At 42.4% G+C, this 17,395-nt stretch overlaps 1 protein-coding gene across 2 annotated transcripts in view; it reads left to right on the forward strand.

Moving 5' to 3' along the window:
• The first annotated feature begins 10,232 nt into the window (after positions 1 to 10,232).
• The window catches only part of GHDC (GH3 domain containing), a 72,690-nt gene continuing 65,527 nt past the window's right edge, over positions 10,233 to 17,395 (forward strand). Inside the window, exons 1-2 of one of the 2 annotated variants that reach the window (XM_063458964.1) lie at positions 10,233 to 10,314; positions 13,160 to 13,431. In XM_063458964.1, the coding sequence (XP_063315034.1) occupies positions 13,161 to 13,431 (271 nt within the window). In that variant the 5' untranslated portion in view covers positions 10,233 to 10,314; position 13,160. The other variant, XM_063458966.1, reaches the window with a different exon arrangement.

A 17,395-nucleotide genomic window follows, 5' to 3' on the forward strand; every position in this document is an offset into this window, starting at 1 on the left:
CAGTAAAATCAGTAGGACTCCACCTACCACTGCCTTAAGCCCTCCAAACCACTCATACCAGCTACCAAACCAACTACTTGGATTGTACCCTTTCCATACCTGAGTAGGCACATGCACTAGTTTAACCATATGGCTAGTAAGCTCAGCTATTGCTTGCCCTTCGTCATCTATTTGAAGACAGCAATTGCTCAGGTTAAACTTCCCACATACACCTCCCTCTACTGCCAAAAGGTAATCCAAGGCTAATCTATTTTGGTACACTGCTGTCCTCATCCTGGTATTATGCTTCGCTAGAAGATTGAGTGCTTGTGAGGTCTCATTAGTAATAATCTCAACCACCGCCTGTAATCTTATAATACGGTTGAGCATATAAATTGGGGTTCTATAACCAAAGGTACCATCTTCTGCCCACGTGGCTGGCCCATAATAATCTATGATACGCTGGGGAGGCCATTCATTATCTTCCCAGGTGCCTATCTCTAAGGGTCCCCTTTTCTTCCTATGATTCACATCATACACTTTAACACCTAAAGTCTCACCTGTTTCAATCGGTAACAAGAAGAAGGATGGTTTGAGCATACCCAACACACATGCCCCTTCCCAGTCCTGTGGCAACTCCGAATAGGCTTTCTTACCACAGATCCAGTACAAATTTGCTGGGGCTCTCCAGGTAGATGTGATGGATAAATCAAACCACACATCCTTTAAACTGGCATATCTAGCAAACGGGTTAGATGGTTCTGAGACATTTGAAGCCGACCACCAAGTTGTATTTTTAGTATCATCATCATAAGCTTTTTGCCCTAGACAAGTTAATTCTCCTACAGAAGTATTATACATTATTCCTTTCCTTGCTATGCAAACATAACCTATGATGGAGGTCTTTAATCTCCACTCAGATTTACCTCTAACACTCAAATGATAATCGGCTTGTGTAGATATTAGTTGGTCAACTGCCTCAGAACCGGACATTACCTCCTTTGCTTCCCAAGGCCATTGGTCTCCCATGTTAGTACCTCCACACACATAGCAGTTGGTAACATTAAGACTACCGGCAATACTTTCAGCTAGGTCAATGAACAGGTTTTTAGCGTTATGGGGGATCTTATTATCTATACTCATCTCTTCATAAAAGGAATGGTATACTTGATGAGTCTGGGAGGATACCGTATCAGTCTCTATTCCTATAAACAATAATGTCCCAGGATCTAAACCCGTCCCGTATATCTGAAACCCAAATAAATTTCCATACTTATCTAGGAACTTGTCGGGGTTATTAATAAGTATATGGACTGGGTTGCATTCCATAGACTTACAATAAGGGCTAGTCGGCAACTTAGTCACTATCATGTCTTTATCTACTGTCTGTCCCCAAGTCGCCCACCCCACACAAGACCAATATGGACAAAAGTTATAGTCTTTATTTGGGCATCTAGGACTCACATATTTATTTTTACTACTGGGACAAATATATTTATCATTAGACCCATACGTCCTCTCCCATCTAAGATCCCCACATACATTCCACGGTTTTCTACCACTTGATATCGCCTTACATGCATCAAATAGCAGAACACCCGAAGAATGTACGGATTCTAACACCGTCTTATTAATTAGGGTCCCCTGAGGATCTCCATTCCTGAGAGTCAACCAAATTGTACGAGGTTGATACTCTGGACTGAAGCACTTAGGTTCTCCTACTCCTAAATGGCACACACTATAGTCTATATTTAGGTATCTACATCTTGATACCTCTCCTTTACATTCGTATTGTGAATGCCAAATTAGGGTTTGGGAAATATGGTTACCTGTTCTCGTAGTCTTAATGCATACCTCACAGCTAGGAGTGTCGGTACCTCTACCTTCCTGAATATAAAAACACATATAAATAAACACAATCAAAAGCACATCTTTCGCCGTCATCCTCAGTCTTCGTCCGTGCGATGGAACCTCAGCTTCCAGGATGTGAGGGCTGCAGGGAATGGAGTTCTGCTCGTCTTCACAGGTGTCCCTTCGAGACTTTCCTGGCTTATACACTATGTGTTGGTAAGCGGACAGGCTTTATTATGGCCTTCTCACTCACACCTGTAACAATAAAATTTGTAATCCACAATAATTCCTCGTTACTCCGACTGAGTAGTGCGTTTCAACCGGATCTTGCAGGGATTCTCTGGATCTGCTGTAATTTGCCAAGAATCGACTGCTGCTGGTTTAACCCTGGAGTGATGTATCCACGGAGTTACTTCGGCTACTTTTATCGCTGTAGGGGTAGACAAAAGAACAACATAAGGACCTCTCCACTTGGGCCCTAACGGTACATTATTCCACTCTTTAATCCACACTTGGTCTCCTGGATGATAACTATGAACAGGGGGATAAATATTCACAGGTAATCTATCTTGTACCCATTTCTGTACCTCCTCCATAGTCTTACCCAACTCTACAACCTGCTGCCGGGTAATTCCTTCTCCCAACTGACTCAAGTCCCCCCTTAAGTTACCAAGTACGGGAGGTGGTCGCCCATACATGATTTCAAAAGGAGAGAGGCCCATCCTTCTGGTAGGGGTACTGCGGATTCGCAATAAAGCTATGGGTAAGAGAACGTTCCACTTAAGTTGGGTTTCCTGACACATTTTAGCCAACTGGTTCTTTATAGTTCTATTCATTCTCTCTACCTTACCAGAACTCTGGGGTCTATATGCAGTATGAAGCCTCCACTTTATACCAAGCATATGAGTCAGTTGTTGTAGGCACTGATGAACAAAAGCTGGACCATTGTCCGATCCTATAGAACAGGGTAGTCCATATCGGGGTATTATTTCTCGTAGCAGGAATCTTACAACTTCTCCTGCTTTCTCTGTACGAGTAGGACATGCTTCTACCCAGCCTGAATAGGTGCACACAATTACCAACAGGTAACGATGTCCACCCGATTTAGGCATTACTGTAAAGTCTATTTGTAGATCGGACATGGGGAGTCCCCCCATAAACTGGACTCCTGGTGGCTTTACTGGTCCTTGTCTTGCATTATTCTTAGCACACGTTACACATCTGCGTACAATGGCCTGAGTCAAGTTGGACAATCTTGGTATGTAGAAATGTTTCCTGAGAGATTCTTCAGTACTGTCTCTCCCAGAATGTGTCCCGTTGTGATAATTTTGGACAATTTCTACCGCTAGTGATGCTGGTATGACTATTCTTCCATCTTCTAGCTGATACCACTTGTTCTCCAAATACTTTCCCGGTTCAGTCTTTAACCACTCCTCTTCTTGAGCTGTATAAACTGGAGTCCATTGGGACAGTGGAGTTGGTATAAGAGCAGCTATATGCCCCACATACTCCTGTCTTCCTGATTCAGCAGCACGCTTAGCTGCACTATCTGCCATCCGATTTCCCTTGGTTACATCACCATCTCCTCTCAGATGCGCTCGACAATGTATGATACCGACTTCTTTCGGCTCCCACACTGCTTCCAATAGTTGTAGGATTTCAGCTGCGTACTTGATTTCTTTGCCTTCTGAATTCAGTAGTCCTCTTTCTTTATACAAAGCTCCGTGGGCATGAGTGGTTAAAAACGCATACTTAGAGTCCGTATAGATATTTACTCTTAAACCTTCAGCCAATTGTAACGCTCGTGTTAGTGCTATTAATTCTGCCTTTTGTGCTGATGTTCCTTTCGCCAGTGGCCGAGCTTCTATCACCTTGTCTATTGTTGTCACTGCATATCCTGCATAGCGGATCCCTTCTTTCACATAACTACTGCCGTCGGTGTAATATTGAACATCGGGGTTCTGGATGGGAAAATCACGAAGATCTGGTCTACTTGAAAATACTTCATCCATTACTTCCAAACAATCATGTTGACTTTCAGTAGGTTGCGGCAAAAGGGTAGCTGGATTTAAGGTGTTTACAGTCTCTAAATGCACTCTTGGGTTTTCACACAACATTGCTTGATACTTGGTCATACGGCTGTTACTAAACCAATGATTTCCTTTGTAATCCAACAACGTCTGTACTGCATGTGGGACTCGTACATAAAGTTCTTGACCCAGAGTGAGTTTATCGGCTTCAGCTACTAGCAGGGCGGCTGCAGCTACGGCTCTTAGACAAGGTGGAAGTCCGCTGGCCACTGCATCCAGTTGCTTAGACATGTAGGCAACAGGTCTTTGCCATGATCCCAAGTACTGTGTCAATACTCCCACAGCCATTCTTCTTTGCTCGTGTACATATAAGTAGAATGGTCGTGTGTGATCAGGTAGACCTAATGCTGGGGCACTCATCAAAGCCTTCTTCACATCTTCAAATGCCGTTTGCTGTTCTTGGGTCCATAAGAAGGGGTCGTGCTCTGTACCTTTGATGGCTGCGTACAGAGGTTTTGCCAGTATCGCATAGCTGGGAATCCATATCCTACAGAAGCCTGCTGCCCCCAAGAATTCTCGCACTTGTCTTCTATTCTTGGGTATTGGTATTTGGCAGACAGCTTCTTTTCTCTCTGGCCCCATAATCCTTTGACCTTCAGAGATATGGAATCCCAGATACTTGACAGTTGGCAAACACAACTGAGCCTTCTTCCTGGACACCTTGTATCCTGCCTTCCAGAGAATATGTAGTAGATCGTGCGTTGCTTGCTGACATTTTTCTTTTGTAACTGCTGCTATCAACAAGTCATCTACATATTGTAACAATACACATTCTCCTGGGATAGACTCGAAATCCAGTAGATCTTGACTTAGAGCTGAACCAAATAGGGTAGGTGAATTTTTAAACCCTTGGGGCAGTCTTGTCCAAGTCATTTGGCGTTTTGAGCCCGTTACAGCGTTCTCCCATTGGAAAGCGAAAATACATTGGCTTTCTGCGGCAATTCGGAGGCAAAAGAAGGCATCTTTGAGATCTAAGACTGTGAAGTAAGTAGCCCCGCCCGGAATTAAAGCAAGCAGGTTATATGGATTGGGTACAACTGGATGTATGCTAACAACCGCATCATTGACTGCTCTTAAGTCCTGTACAGGTCGATACTCATCTGTACCGGGCTTTTGAACAGGCAGCAATGGGGTGTTCCAGGGGGAAGTACAGAATTTTAGGATACCATACCGTATGAACTTATCCAGATAGGATTGGATGTTCTTCTTAGCCTTCTGCGGAATGTGATATTGTCTTAGGCTCACTGGATAAACCCCATGTTTCAGTTCAATTTTTATTGGTGGAATATTGCGGGCCAGTCCTGGTGGGTTGTTCTCTGCCCAAACTCCTGGTATGTTAAACAATGTCTCATCACTCCTAGGGTTTTGGCTAGTCAACACTGTATAAAGTCGCCACTCTTCTTCCTTTGGTACGGATAATGTCATAATACCTGAAGGTCCATTAAACTTTAAGGATGTTGTTCCATTTGGTAGGAACGTAATCTGCGCTTGTAATTTTGATAGCATATCACGTCCCAGCAATTGGACTGGACATTCAGGCATATAAAGGAATTGGTGTTTTACTACGTGGCCTCCCAATGTACAGAGTCGACTTTTAAGAACCGGTTTTTCAGCACTTCTTCCAGTTGCTCCTATCACAGTAATAGTCCTTCCAGATGGAGGAGCAACTAGATTAGTCACCACTGAATGTTCAGCACCAGTGTCGATCATGAACGCACTCCTTTTCCCCCCTATTGATACATCGACCATAGGCTCCGCTCGACCAAGGGGGATGGAGCCCGGTCGGTATCAATAGTCCTCCATGACAGTGTCAGCCAATCCTACAAAGTCCCTACCTTCTCTATCGCGGGACCTTTGCGCTGCTGGAATATACCTGTCTTCCCTAACACTTCCTCTGTTCCCATTACTCCCTCTATAACCATTACTCCCTCCGGGGCCTCCTCTACCTCTCGCTCTACCTCTAAAGTTTCCGTAGCCTGCCCTGGGTTGGTCTCTCTCGTACTGCTCTCTTTGCGGACATTCGTTCCTCCAATGCCCTTCTTCCTTGCAATACGCGCATTGATCCCTACTCAAAGGCTCCCTACTCCATCTATTATTGCCTCTATCTGGGCCCCGTTTATCTACGCCTGCGATCGCTACCGCTAGCATATCAGCCTTTTTACGCATCTTGCGCTCTTCCTCTTTCTTACTTTCTGTATCCCTGTTCATATAGACCTTATTTGCTACCTCCATTAGTTGGGTGATGGACATACCTGCAAACCCTTCTAACTTTTGTAGCTTGCGCTTAATATCTCCGTATGCTTGGCTGACAAAGGCGGAGTTAACCATTCGGGAATTGTCTGCGTCTTCCGGATTAAAGGGGGTATACAAGCGGTATGCCTCCAATAATCGGTCATAAAAGACACTGGGCGCTTCATCGCTTTTCTGGATCACCTCAACTGTCTTCGACATGTTAATGGCTTTCTTTCCTCCGGCTTTCATGCCAGCAATTATAGCGTCTCTATAGGCTCTGAGTTGAACCATATCAGCACCATTTACGTTCCAATCGGGATCGGTGTTGGGATAGTGTGTCGCGGCCCATGCTGCTGGATTGGCTTGGTTCAAAGCACGGGCTCTATCCTCTAATGCTTTAATGGCTGCTTGATTTATTCTTGTCCTTTCCTCATTGTTAAATAAAGTCATTAGTAACTGCTGGCAATCAGCCCATGTCGGATTATGCGTCTGTACTATTGAGGTGAACAGATCAGTCATAGCTTGTGGTTTCTCAGTATACGAGGAATTATGGGTCTTCCAGTTTAAAAGATCGGTTGTGGTAAATGGGACATATACGAAGACTGGGTCAGCGTGTGCCATTTGACCTGCGGCATCGATATAAGCTGACCCGGGATTCAGACGAAGAGGCATCTGATAGTGCTTTAATTGTTGGGCACCAGTCAACTGTCGGGTTTGGATGGGGCTACGTAGAGAGGCGTCAGTCATGGGTTCCGGTCGGGGAGAGATAGGGTATGGGGATGTGGGAGGTCGGTTTTGGGAAAAGGTCGTAAATAAAACACTTCGAGCCGAGCTAGATGAAGCTTGACCGGAAGTCTGAAGTGGCGCCAAATCAGGATATTCGTTTCTAATGGGGGTGGATTCTGGTTCCGGAAGGGGAGATTTAGTACGAGGGGGGGTGGATCCTGTACTGGAGGAGGAAGCGGAAGTGGATGAGGGTAATGAGGGGAGGGGTGCAGGACTTCCTGCGTTTGCGTCACTTCTTCTTAACGGAAAGTAAGGGGGCGGCAAAGGGATCTCGGACTCAGGGGGCGTGTCCAAAATGGGCCTAACACCAGTCCTAGTGGACGAGCAAGTCCTAGCTACCATGAGGCGACACTGCTCCTCGTGGCATGTCTGGAGCCATTTTGGCGAGTCATTTACGGCCTGTCTCCAACAGTCAATATAAGGAAACTGGCCGTAAAGTTCAGGCCTACCCGATACAGCCACGTGTAAGCGCTGTACCAGAGTTGGATCCAAACTGCCACGTGGCGGCCATGCCGCAACCAAAGTAGGCCACTCCCTAGTACACAAAGTGACCAAACGTACAGGAGACATCTTTACCCCAAAATCACAAACTTTGAATCCCTTTTTAAAATTCTTAACCATACATCCTAAGGGATCCGGAATCGTTGACTGCGACGCACCCATACTTAACAATGGAACGTCGTCGACAACGAATACTATACACGCGTACTATTCAACAGTCACACCCGTTTCCTCTGGCAACAGCACCACGTGGTACGGTTACCAAGTGAAACGTACACAATAACAATAAACACTCAGGGAATTCCCGTACACACACAGCTGTTACACCAGTCACTATATAATCAATATTATGCCCTTTGGCGTAACTATACAGTCACCCACGCTATAATTCTCTATATACGAATTACCCGTCTATAACACACCCCAGTAACATCGTCTTTTACAAATAGCGGTTACAGTACGGTTAGCATAGGTCAAAGCACAAGTTAAGGTCACAATACAATTATTAGTGGTTATGGTGTTAAACATGCAATGGACGACAATGATTAGTACTTATTATATAATGTCAGTAAATATACAGGGTTATGGTACCGTGCACTATAATACAGCAACACACTATTAACACTCTCGCTAGACGGCTGAGCTCGCGCTATCTAACAAGATATACACTTTACTAAAACAATCGTTAACACATTTACAATTCCCAACTAAACTATTGGCCAGTACCTTGAATGGACTACCTAAAACTATATACACCCGTTTTGGTTAGCCACACTGCCCAATCACCACATATATAGCGAGCTAGAGAACCGAATTTACACAGGCGCCTCTTAGTCGCACTATCAAAAGTCTAGTGGGTTCCAAATTTACACGCCTTCCCACTTAGCCCAGATAGGATGAGAACTAGCGAACCGAATTTACACAGGCGCCGCTTAGTCTCCCGGTCCCTCCGACCTAGCGAACGTAATATACACCCTAGAACGCTAGTCTAGACAAGACACCGGTGTCCGGCTAGGGCTATTTACACCAGGACCCCGCCTGACTAACCAAATCAAACGGTCTGACTAAAGAGCGTTCGATCGAGCGGTGCGCCTTCGCTCCTTCCCTCCGACAGAGGGGGCAGATACACAGATTCAAAACCCCTTTGGGCCTACCGCACAATCGGTATACCCCTAGTGGGTCCTGCCGTCTAAAACAGCAGTTGTCTTACCTCCTCGTTCCTGAACCTGAGTTCACACTCATCGACGGGGACACCCCAGCACTTCTCACGTAGAGGCCGATGATCTCCTGGACAACAGACCAGTGGCGCCGAGACGAAGGGAGGTCCACGCAGAAGTTCAGGGGTGCAGCCGTAGAGAACGTGGGCAAAGATAGACCGTCTCACGCCTCTGCCTCTCAGCTACCGTTGAACGATGAGCTTCCCGGCCAATGCACCAAATGATACCGGAGAAACTGACGGAAGCCAAGCACAGAGAGATGGACACAGGTTTCTTCAGGAAGGAAGAGATTCTTTATTGGATCACCGATCGGGACTCAGAGGGACTAGCGTCACCAAAATACAGCAAAGTCTGAGTACTGAATACATAGAGTACATTCCTTATATAGCACTGTAGCTCCTCCCACAATTAACTACACCCACACATACCCTTAACCTATTTAATAAATAGAGTCTAAACTCATCCATCCGGTCTAACCACGTGGCTCATCTGATACAAAGGAGAGGGACGCGTAATTCCAGTTCTTACATTCCTGCACCTGGTCAGTACAGTGATAACAGTATCTTAGCTACGTGTAATTAACTAACTGATACTACAAACACATATACATACATATGCCTTGTGGCAATCTTAGCCTGCTAAACTTGTATTTTACTGGAATTACATCACATTGCCACATGTTCAGCAAAGCATAAAGGACAGCAAAATGGAGTTTCTTGTTAGCAAAATTGAGTTTGCATTGTTCATTACAGCAAAAATTTATTATGACACCTTGAATGCAATTTACAAGTTTTTAATCTCCTCATTTTTATAGTCACATTCAGCTTTAACCATTTTACTTACTATACTCTTTAACTATCTAGGGTCTCACATTTTCATATTGTCTTTTCAATGATATACCATTTCCCCTATATATGTCAACTTCCCCATTACTGTGCATAAAACAAAAAAAAAAAAAAAAAAAAAATATAGAATTATTATTTAAATAGCGCCAGCAAATACCGTATATGTATATTATTATTATATTATTTATATAGCGCCATCAAATTCTGTATATATATATATATATATATATATATATATATTATTAGTAGTATATTAATATTTATATAGTGCCAGCAAATCCTGCATATATATATATATTATTATTAGTATATTATTATTTATATAGCGCCAGCAAATTCCATATTTGTATATTATTATTATATTATTATTTATATAGCGCCATCAAATTCTGTATATATATATATATATTTTTTTTTCTTTAATTCAGTTTGGCATGGTTATCCAGGCTTATGAAATCAAGTGGAGGTTTTAGGTCAGTTTTGTAATTATTCATAACTCTTAAGTACTATTCTATGTCGAGCTTCTATTGTAAACTTTACCCCAAAGTTCTACCAGTCAAATCACCTACTCTTCCACCACTAAAGATGGCTATTCATCGTCCTCTTCATAGCACACTATAATTAATACTCGCCAATAGTAAATATGGCCACCCTCAATGCCTTGCCGAAGAGAAAGTAGACTTGCGGCCAGTGCACGACGTTCGTGCACTTTCCCGTAACAAAGATGGCTTCTTTTTGTTATTGTCTTACATGGGTAAGGAGGAGAGATGGGCGTGATCTCTGGGTGACATCGCACTGAGTGGGGAAGTGGAGGTAAGGATTCTAAAAGAGTAAGTATCTTCATAGCTTGGACGGGTACTTACTAGCTGAAAGCTAATGGCGTCTTGTTGACATTTTAAACGAAATTGTAATATTTTATTTTGTGTAAACGTGATTTAAAACAATTATTACCCTGTTCTACCTTCTTTGGTGGGTGTTTTTTTAAGGCCATTATACACCAACTTTTTGGGGGTGAAATGCATTTTATTAAATAGGTTTAATTTCTTTAGGGCTTATTTACTAAACACATAATTAAATGAATTGGAAAAACAAATAGCAAAATTATAATTTTGAAAGAAATCTCCAATTCTGTTAAAAAGCCTGACTCTTTGAGACTAATTTAGTGATTTGGCTTCTCACTTGCTTGCAATTCTCTGTGTAGTAAGTAAACCTTTGCACATTTACAGTAGCTGTGGCACAAGGTTTAATCAGAAAGGAGTTTATTCACAAAACCAGAGATTGTGGACTATTACAAATTATAGTGCAGAGTAGATAAGCCGGATGATGTCTACTTTTTCAGTTTGGCTATTGTAACTTAAAGTGTTACTCCAAGCACCATAACCAGTTAAGTCATTTGAAGTGGTCATGGTGCCGGGTGGCTGTATGCGCAGTTTTTCGCTATGAAACGCAGCACATGCAGAGTTTAACCCCTTGCTGGAGGTGTAATTCCACCTCGCGTTCCATGCTGGCTAATATCAGTTCTATGAATGTTTGATGTCTGTTGTCAGCAACGTCAAGCCCTTCTGTGTCGCCCACGTACCCCCTCAGTCCACTATCTAGCCTGCTATTTTTTGGGAGTGGGTGCCAGGATAGCAGGAATTACTTTGAATAAAAAACGTTTAGTTAAAACCTGTTTTTTGGTTGATGTAACCTTAACCCCTTAAGGACACATGACATGTGTGACATGTCATGATTCCCTTTTATTCCAGAAGTTTGGTCCTTAAGGGGTTAAAGAGGAATTGTCACTTCCAGAAAAGTGTCAGTTCATTGTTCCTTCAACCCCTTAGCTACAACTCACTCCTTTTCAAATTTCATGCAGCACTGTCATATGTGTGCATGTCTGGAAAAAACCTGTCAATGAAAATAAAGCTATAAAGAAGTCACAACCTTTACTTAGTTTTTAGGTTGTCCTAAAATAGTGAATACAATTATCATTTAAAGCAGATCTACCACCACAACATAATTACTTTTTAGTTTAAATTTAATAATATTGACAGCGCTGGAATTTCAGTGCAATCAAAACTAGTCATAAGACAATGTAGGGGCTACTTTGTCTTTTGGTCGAGCAAATAGTTGAGAAAAGGCTGAGCTTCTTCTGTCGTGTACTGTCAGTTCCCACATTCATTGCTAGTGATGGTTGCTGGAAGCTCTGGCTGTACCCTGGGACAGTACAGCAGTGACATGGGATCCTGGCAGATCAATTGCCAGAAGCCGAAGAAAGAAATTAATTGTGCCACTACCTTTTCCCTCGGGCCAGCACACAAGTGGGGTTTCTCATTTGTGTATTTGCAAAATATACAGAGAGAGACACTTTACAATTTACAAGTCCTTTCTTAAGGGACATTATAGGAACCCAGACCACTTCATTTCATTGAAGTGCTCGGAGTGCACTGTCCTTGTCCCCATAACTCTGCAATCTAAAACATTGCTGTTTCAGATAAACTGCAGTGTTTATATTGCAGGATTAAGCCTGCCTCTGGTGGCTGTCTACCATACAGCCACTCGAGGGGAGTTAATGCATTGCACAAGGCCATCCAGCATCATTTCCCATAGGAAAGCTTTGAATTAATGGTGCATTAGGTTCTGCGTTGGCACTAACGTAGGAATGCCCTGGGACCTCATTGCTGGAATAAGGTGAGTGTAAAAAGGTTTTTTTTAACACTTCATTTTCTGGTGGGGAGTGGCACGAGAGGAGGGTTGGGCAGAGGTGCACTATAGTGTTTGGAATACAACGTTATATTCCTAAAACTAAAGTGTTTATTTAAGTTGCCACAATTTGCTTTTCAAGGTTTGTTCACTGAAATGAAAAGTGTGGTAAAGGGAAACAGGAATTTTCTAAATTAAAGGAACTCTCCGGACCCCTAATGCGCTTTATACTGCTAAAAAGCCGTTAGCAGGTCCTGTTACTCAGTGGAGCTAAACTCAAGAGGAAGACAATTGCCCAGAGCACCTGCCTTGCAAAGACTTCTCATCGACCTGCATTGGAAAGTCTGCAATTGGACAGCCGAAGAAAGTCTGGACTGGGTTAGTAGGTGAGGGCTTGCAAAGGCAACAGACACAAGAACTGCAGCTTTGCAAGCTGTTTTTAGATATGCCTCAATGAAAAAAATTCTAATTAAATGCATGCATGTTTTCATTTGAGGTATATCTACTAAACAGCGATTTAAAAAAAAAATTGGGCAGTGGAGTGTGCCTTTAAGGTCAAAACAGCTGGGGGAAAAGGGGTGGCTCCTAAATGTCACAATATTGCCAACTTGTTCATTTGGTATATATATATATTACAAATGTTGACTATTAATTCATTACAATACATTCTGAACAAACTACTTCTTACAGAATTGTTACTAATTGTCTATTAAACACCCCCCTCTGTAGTTTTACAGAATATGCCTCCCACCAATGTGTTCAAATTAGAATGAAGCATCACATATCATAGGCATGTACCATCCTCATCTCTAAGTCTGCAATAGTAACTTTCTTCGTAACAAAGCATTGTATATACAACCTTATGACTGACCAGGCAATTTAAAAATGTATTTTTCAAAAATTACGTGAGTATGAATCTGTTTAATGGTAAAAGTGTTAATATTTTATTTTCACTTGTTTATCTTTTGATTAGGATGCTTATTTTGATTATTTCCACCCTATTTCTGGGGTCCATTGGAATTATTTACCTGCTGGTCATCTGGAAAGGCTGGACACTGGAAGGATGGCTGTCTAAGATTCGGAGACGGCGTTGCCTTTGTGCCCTGTCCAAGCAAAAACAACGCCAGATTCTAGAGAGTGATACAAAAAATGCTCAAGCCACCCAGGAGACGTTATTACTGGAAATACTGCAGAAGCTTGTGGACACAGAGCGTGGGAAGGAGTACCACTTTAATAAAATTAAAGGTAAAGATTAACCCATGATTATTACATTGACTTTGAAACATAACTTTAATGTTAAATGTTATACTTAAATAAGGAGAATGAAACTGTTAGACAAGCTAAATAATGCATTAATAGGATCCTTCAAGAGCATGCCATTTTTTTTTTTTGTTTTACAAAAAAATGCAGATTTCAATGGGAATTGGCACTTTTATATATTAAACTTGCTGGCTGTCAGACAAGAGGTCCAGGTACTTCCTGGTTTGGTTAGCTAAGTGGATCTAAACTTAACTTAAGAGAGCAACATGCCTTACAAAAAACGTATAATTGAGCTGCATTTGGAAGTCTGTGATTGGACAGCCGTAGAAAGTCTGGGCAGGGTTAGAAGGGGAGGGCTTGCAAATGCTACAGACACAAGAACTCCAGCTTTTGCAAGCTGTTTTTAGATAAACCCCAATGAAAAAAATGAATAAATGCATGCATATTTTCATTGGGGTTTATTTTTATTTATGTGGACAGTTTAGTGTCCTTTTAAAGGAATGCCATATGCACTGTTAATACTCAATAGACTTGGAGTGGTTATAGTGTATGGAGTTTAATGGTGCCACCATTCAATTCAGCCCATCCATTGTATGCTGCTTGATATATTGAGGAAGTATTAGCTTGAGCAGCAGTGTACAGTTGGGATTGGCTGAGGGTGTCAGATGACCACTTTTATCCTATTACAGTGTCAATTGCTGGTATGAATTGGTATGGCTAAAAGGAAGTGAGTAATCTCTGCCTTAGTCATACCTCCAGTGGTGGCTGAGCTGTGGACAGTTAAGCACACTTATGTAGTGTTAAATTGTTTGAACATGGTTTAAAACTGAATGGAGGCACTATAATCAATTCAATGAGATGAAATGACTATATTGTCCTGTCCCTGTTTACTTGCACGAACTTATCACAGCAGCAATATGTAAAAATATCTAGTGAAAATTCCACACCTTCATCAAAACACTTTGCAAGAGGAACCTAGAACTAGAATTTACTAAAAGCTTGATAGCTGCTTCATAATTTGTGCTTCTGTAGTTTAATGGATATATCCGCTTGAAGTGGGCGCCAATTTATAAATGCTTTTAATTATTAAATAAAGATGCTCGTCTTTCCACTGATATTCAAAGTATTTTACACGTATTAAGCAATACTGTACCATTATTTCCATTGGGAGTGCTATGAGTGTCCCATAAACTGCAAAAATGAACTGACCCCCTTATAGATAATGCAGATCAGGCAGTAGTTCCATTCTTCAAAAAAAACGAACATTTTATGAAGGTAAAATCTTTATGCAACTCTCAAAAAGACTGTGTTGAAATTTATGAAACTCCAACCCTGTCAAAAGATATCATTAAGCAAAGTAGAAAGCGTCTTTTGTATTAAAACACACCGTATACAGAGAGCAAGATAAAGATAATGTAGTGGACTTTCTAGGACAATGCCCCAACCTCAGTTGTCCACAAGAAAATAAATGAAAACAGCTGCTAGATACAATAAAAACCTTCCCAAGTTTTAAAACATCCTATAGGACAAAAAATAAAAATAAAATCAGCGCTAAGTGAATATACCCCTATTTTTTTGCCTTAGCGTTCAGCACAGAAAATGTCTATTCAACAAGGAGTTTCAGTTCCAATATTATTTGAGGGTGCTTTGAAAAAGTCCACAGGGATTAGTTGCTGCAACAGTAGCGTATATGTCAAATCTGTGTCTTTTTATGTATCCAAACCTTGAAATAGAAAAGATACTGACATAGCGTAAAAATGTTATAACTTTATTTCCCTTATGAAAAAACCCCCATATAGGAGACACTCTTACAATAAAATGTTGTGAAGCTTATCTCTAAGATTTGTGATGTAATTCCAGTAAAATACAAGTTTAGCAGGCTAAGATTGCCACAAGGCATATGTATGTATATGTGTTTGTAGTATCAGTTAAGTTAAGTACACGTAGCTAAGATACTGTTATCACTGTACTGACCAGGTGCAGGAATGTAAGAACTGGAATTACGCGTCCCTCTCCTTTGTATCAGATGAGCCACGTGGTTAGACCGGATGGATGAGTTTAGACTCTATTTATTAAATAGGTTAAGGGTATGTGTGGGTGTAGTTAATTGTGGGAGGAGCTACAGTGCTATATAAGGAATGTACTCTATGTATTCAGTACTCAGACTTTGCTGTATTTTGGTGACGCTAGTCCCTCTGAGTCCCGATCGGTGATCCAATAAAGAATCTCTTCCTTCCTGAAGAAACCTGTGTCCATCTCTCTGTGCTTGGCTTCCGTCAGTTTCTCCGGTATCATTTGGTGCATTGGCCGGGAAGCTCATCGTTCAACGGTAGCTGAGAGGCAGAGGCGTGAGACGGTCTATCTTTGCCCACGTTCTCTACGGCTGCACCCCTGAACTTCTGCGTGGACCTCCCTTCGTCTCGGCGCCACTGGTCTGTTGTCCAGGAGATCATCGGCCTCTACGTGAGAAGTGCTGGGGTGTCCCCGTCGATGAGTGTGAACTCAGGTTCAGGAACGAGGAGGTAAGACAACTGCTGTTTTAGACGGCAGACCCACTAGGGGTATACCGATTGTGCGGTAGGCCCAAAGGGGTTTTGAATCAGTGTATCTGCCCCCTCTGTCGGAGGGAAGGAGCGAAGGCGCACCGCTCGATCGAACGCTCTTTAGTCAGACCGTTTGATTTGGTTAGTCAGGCGGGGTCCTGGTGTAAATAGCCCTAGCCGGACACCGGTGTCTTGTCTAGACTAGCGTTCTAGGGTGTATATTACGTTCGCTAGGTCGGAGGGACCGGGAGACTAAGCGGCGCCTGTGTAAATTCGGTTCGCTAGTTCTCATCCTATCTGGGCTAAGTGGGAAGGCGTGTAAATTTGGAACCCACTAGACTTTTGATAGTGCGACTAAGAGGCGCCTGTGTAAATTCGGTTCTCTAGCTCGCTATATATGTGGTGATTGGGCAGTGTGGCTAACCAAAACGGGTGTATATAGTTTTAGGTAGTCCATTCAAGGTACTGGCCAATAGTTTAGTTGGGAATTGTAAATGTGTTAACGATTGTTTTAGTAAAGTGTATATCTTGTTAGATAGCGCGAGCTCAGCCGTCTAGCGAGAGTGTTAATAGTGTGTTGCTGTATTATAGTGCACGGTACCATAACCCTGTATATTTACTGACATTATATAATAAGTACTAATCATTGTCGTCCATTGCATGTTTAACACCATAACCACTAATAATTGTATTGTGACCTTAACTTGTGCTTTGACCTATGCTAACCGTACTGTAACCGCTATTTGTAAAAGACGATGTTACTGGGGTGTGTTATAGACGGGTAATTCGTATATAGAGAATTATAGCGTGGGTGACTGTATAGTTACGCCAAAGGGCATAATATTGATTATATAGTGACTGGTGTAACAGCTGTGTGTGTACGGGAATTCCCTGAGTGTTTATTGTTATTGTGTACGTTTCACTTGGTAACCGTACCACGTGGTGCTGTTGCCAGAGGAAACGGGTGTGACTGTTGAATAGTACGCGTGTATAGTATTCGTTGTCGACGACGTTCCATTGTTAAGTATGGGTGCGTCGCAGTCAACGATTCCGGATCCCTTAGGATGTATGGTTAAGAATTTTAAAAAGGGATTCAAAGTTTGTGATTTTGGGGTAAAGATGTCTCCTGTACGTTTGGTCACTTTGTGTACTAGGGAGTGGCCTACTTTGGTTGCGGCATGGCCGCCACGTGGCAGTTTGGATCCAACTCTGGTACAGCGCTTACACGTGGCTGTATCGGGTAGGCCTGAACTTTACGGCCAGTTTCCTTATATTGACTGTTGGAGACAGGCCGTAAATGACTCGCCAAAATGGCTCCAGACATGCCACGAGGAGCAGTGTCGCCTCATGGTAGCTAGGACTTGCTCGTCCACTAGGACTGGTGTTAGGCCCATTTTGGACACGCC

The sequence above is a fragment of the Pelobates fuscus genome, chromosome 6 (genome assembly GCF_036172605.1).
Source record: "Pelobates fuscus isolate aPelFus1 chromosome 6, aPelFus1.pri, whole genome shotgun sequence".
Taxonomy (NCBI): domain Eukaryota; kingdom Metazoa; phylum Chordata; class Amphibia; order Anura; family Pelobatidae; genus Pelobates; species Pelobates fuscus.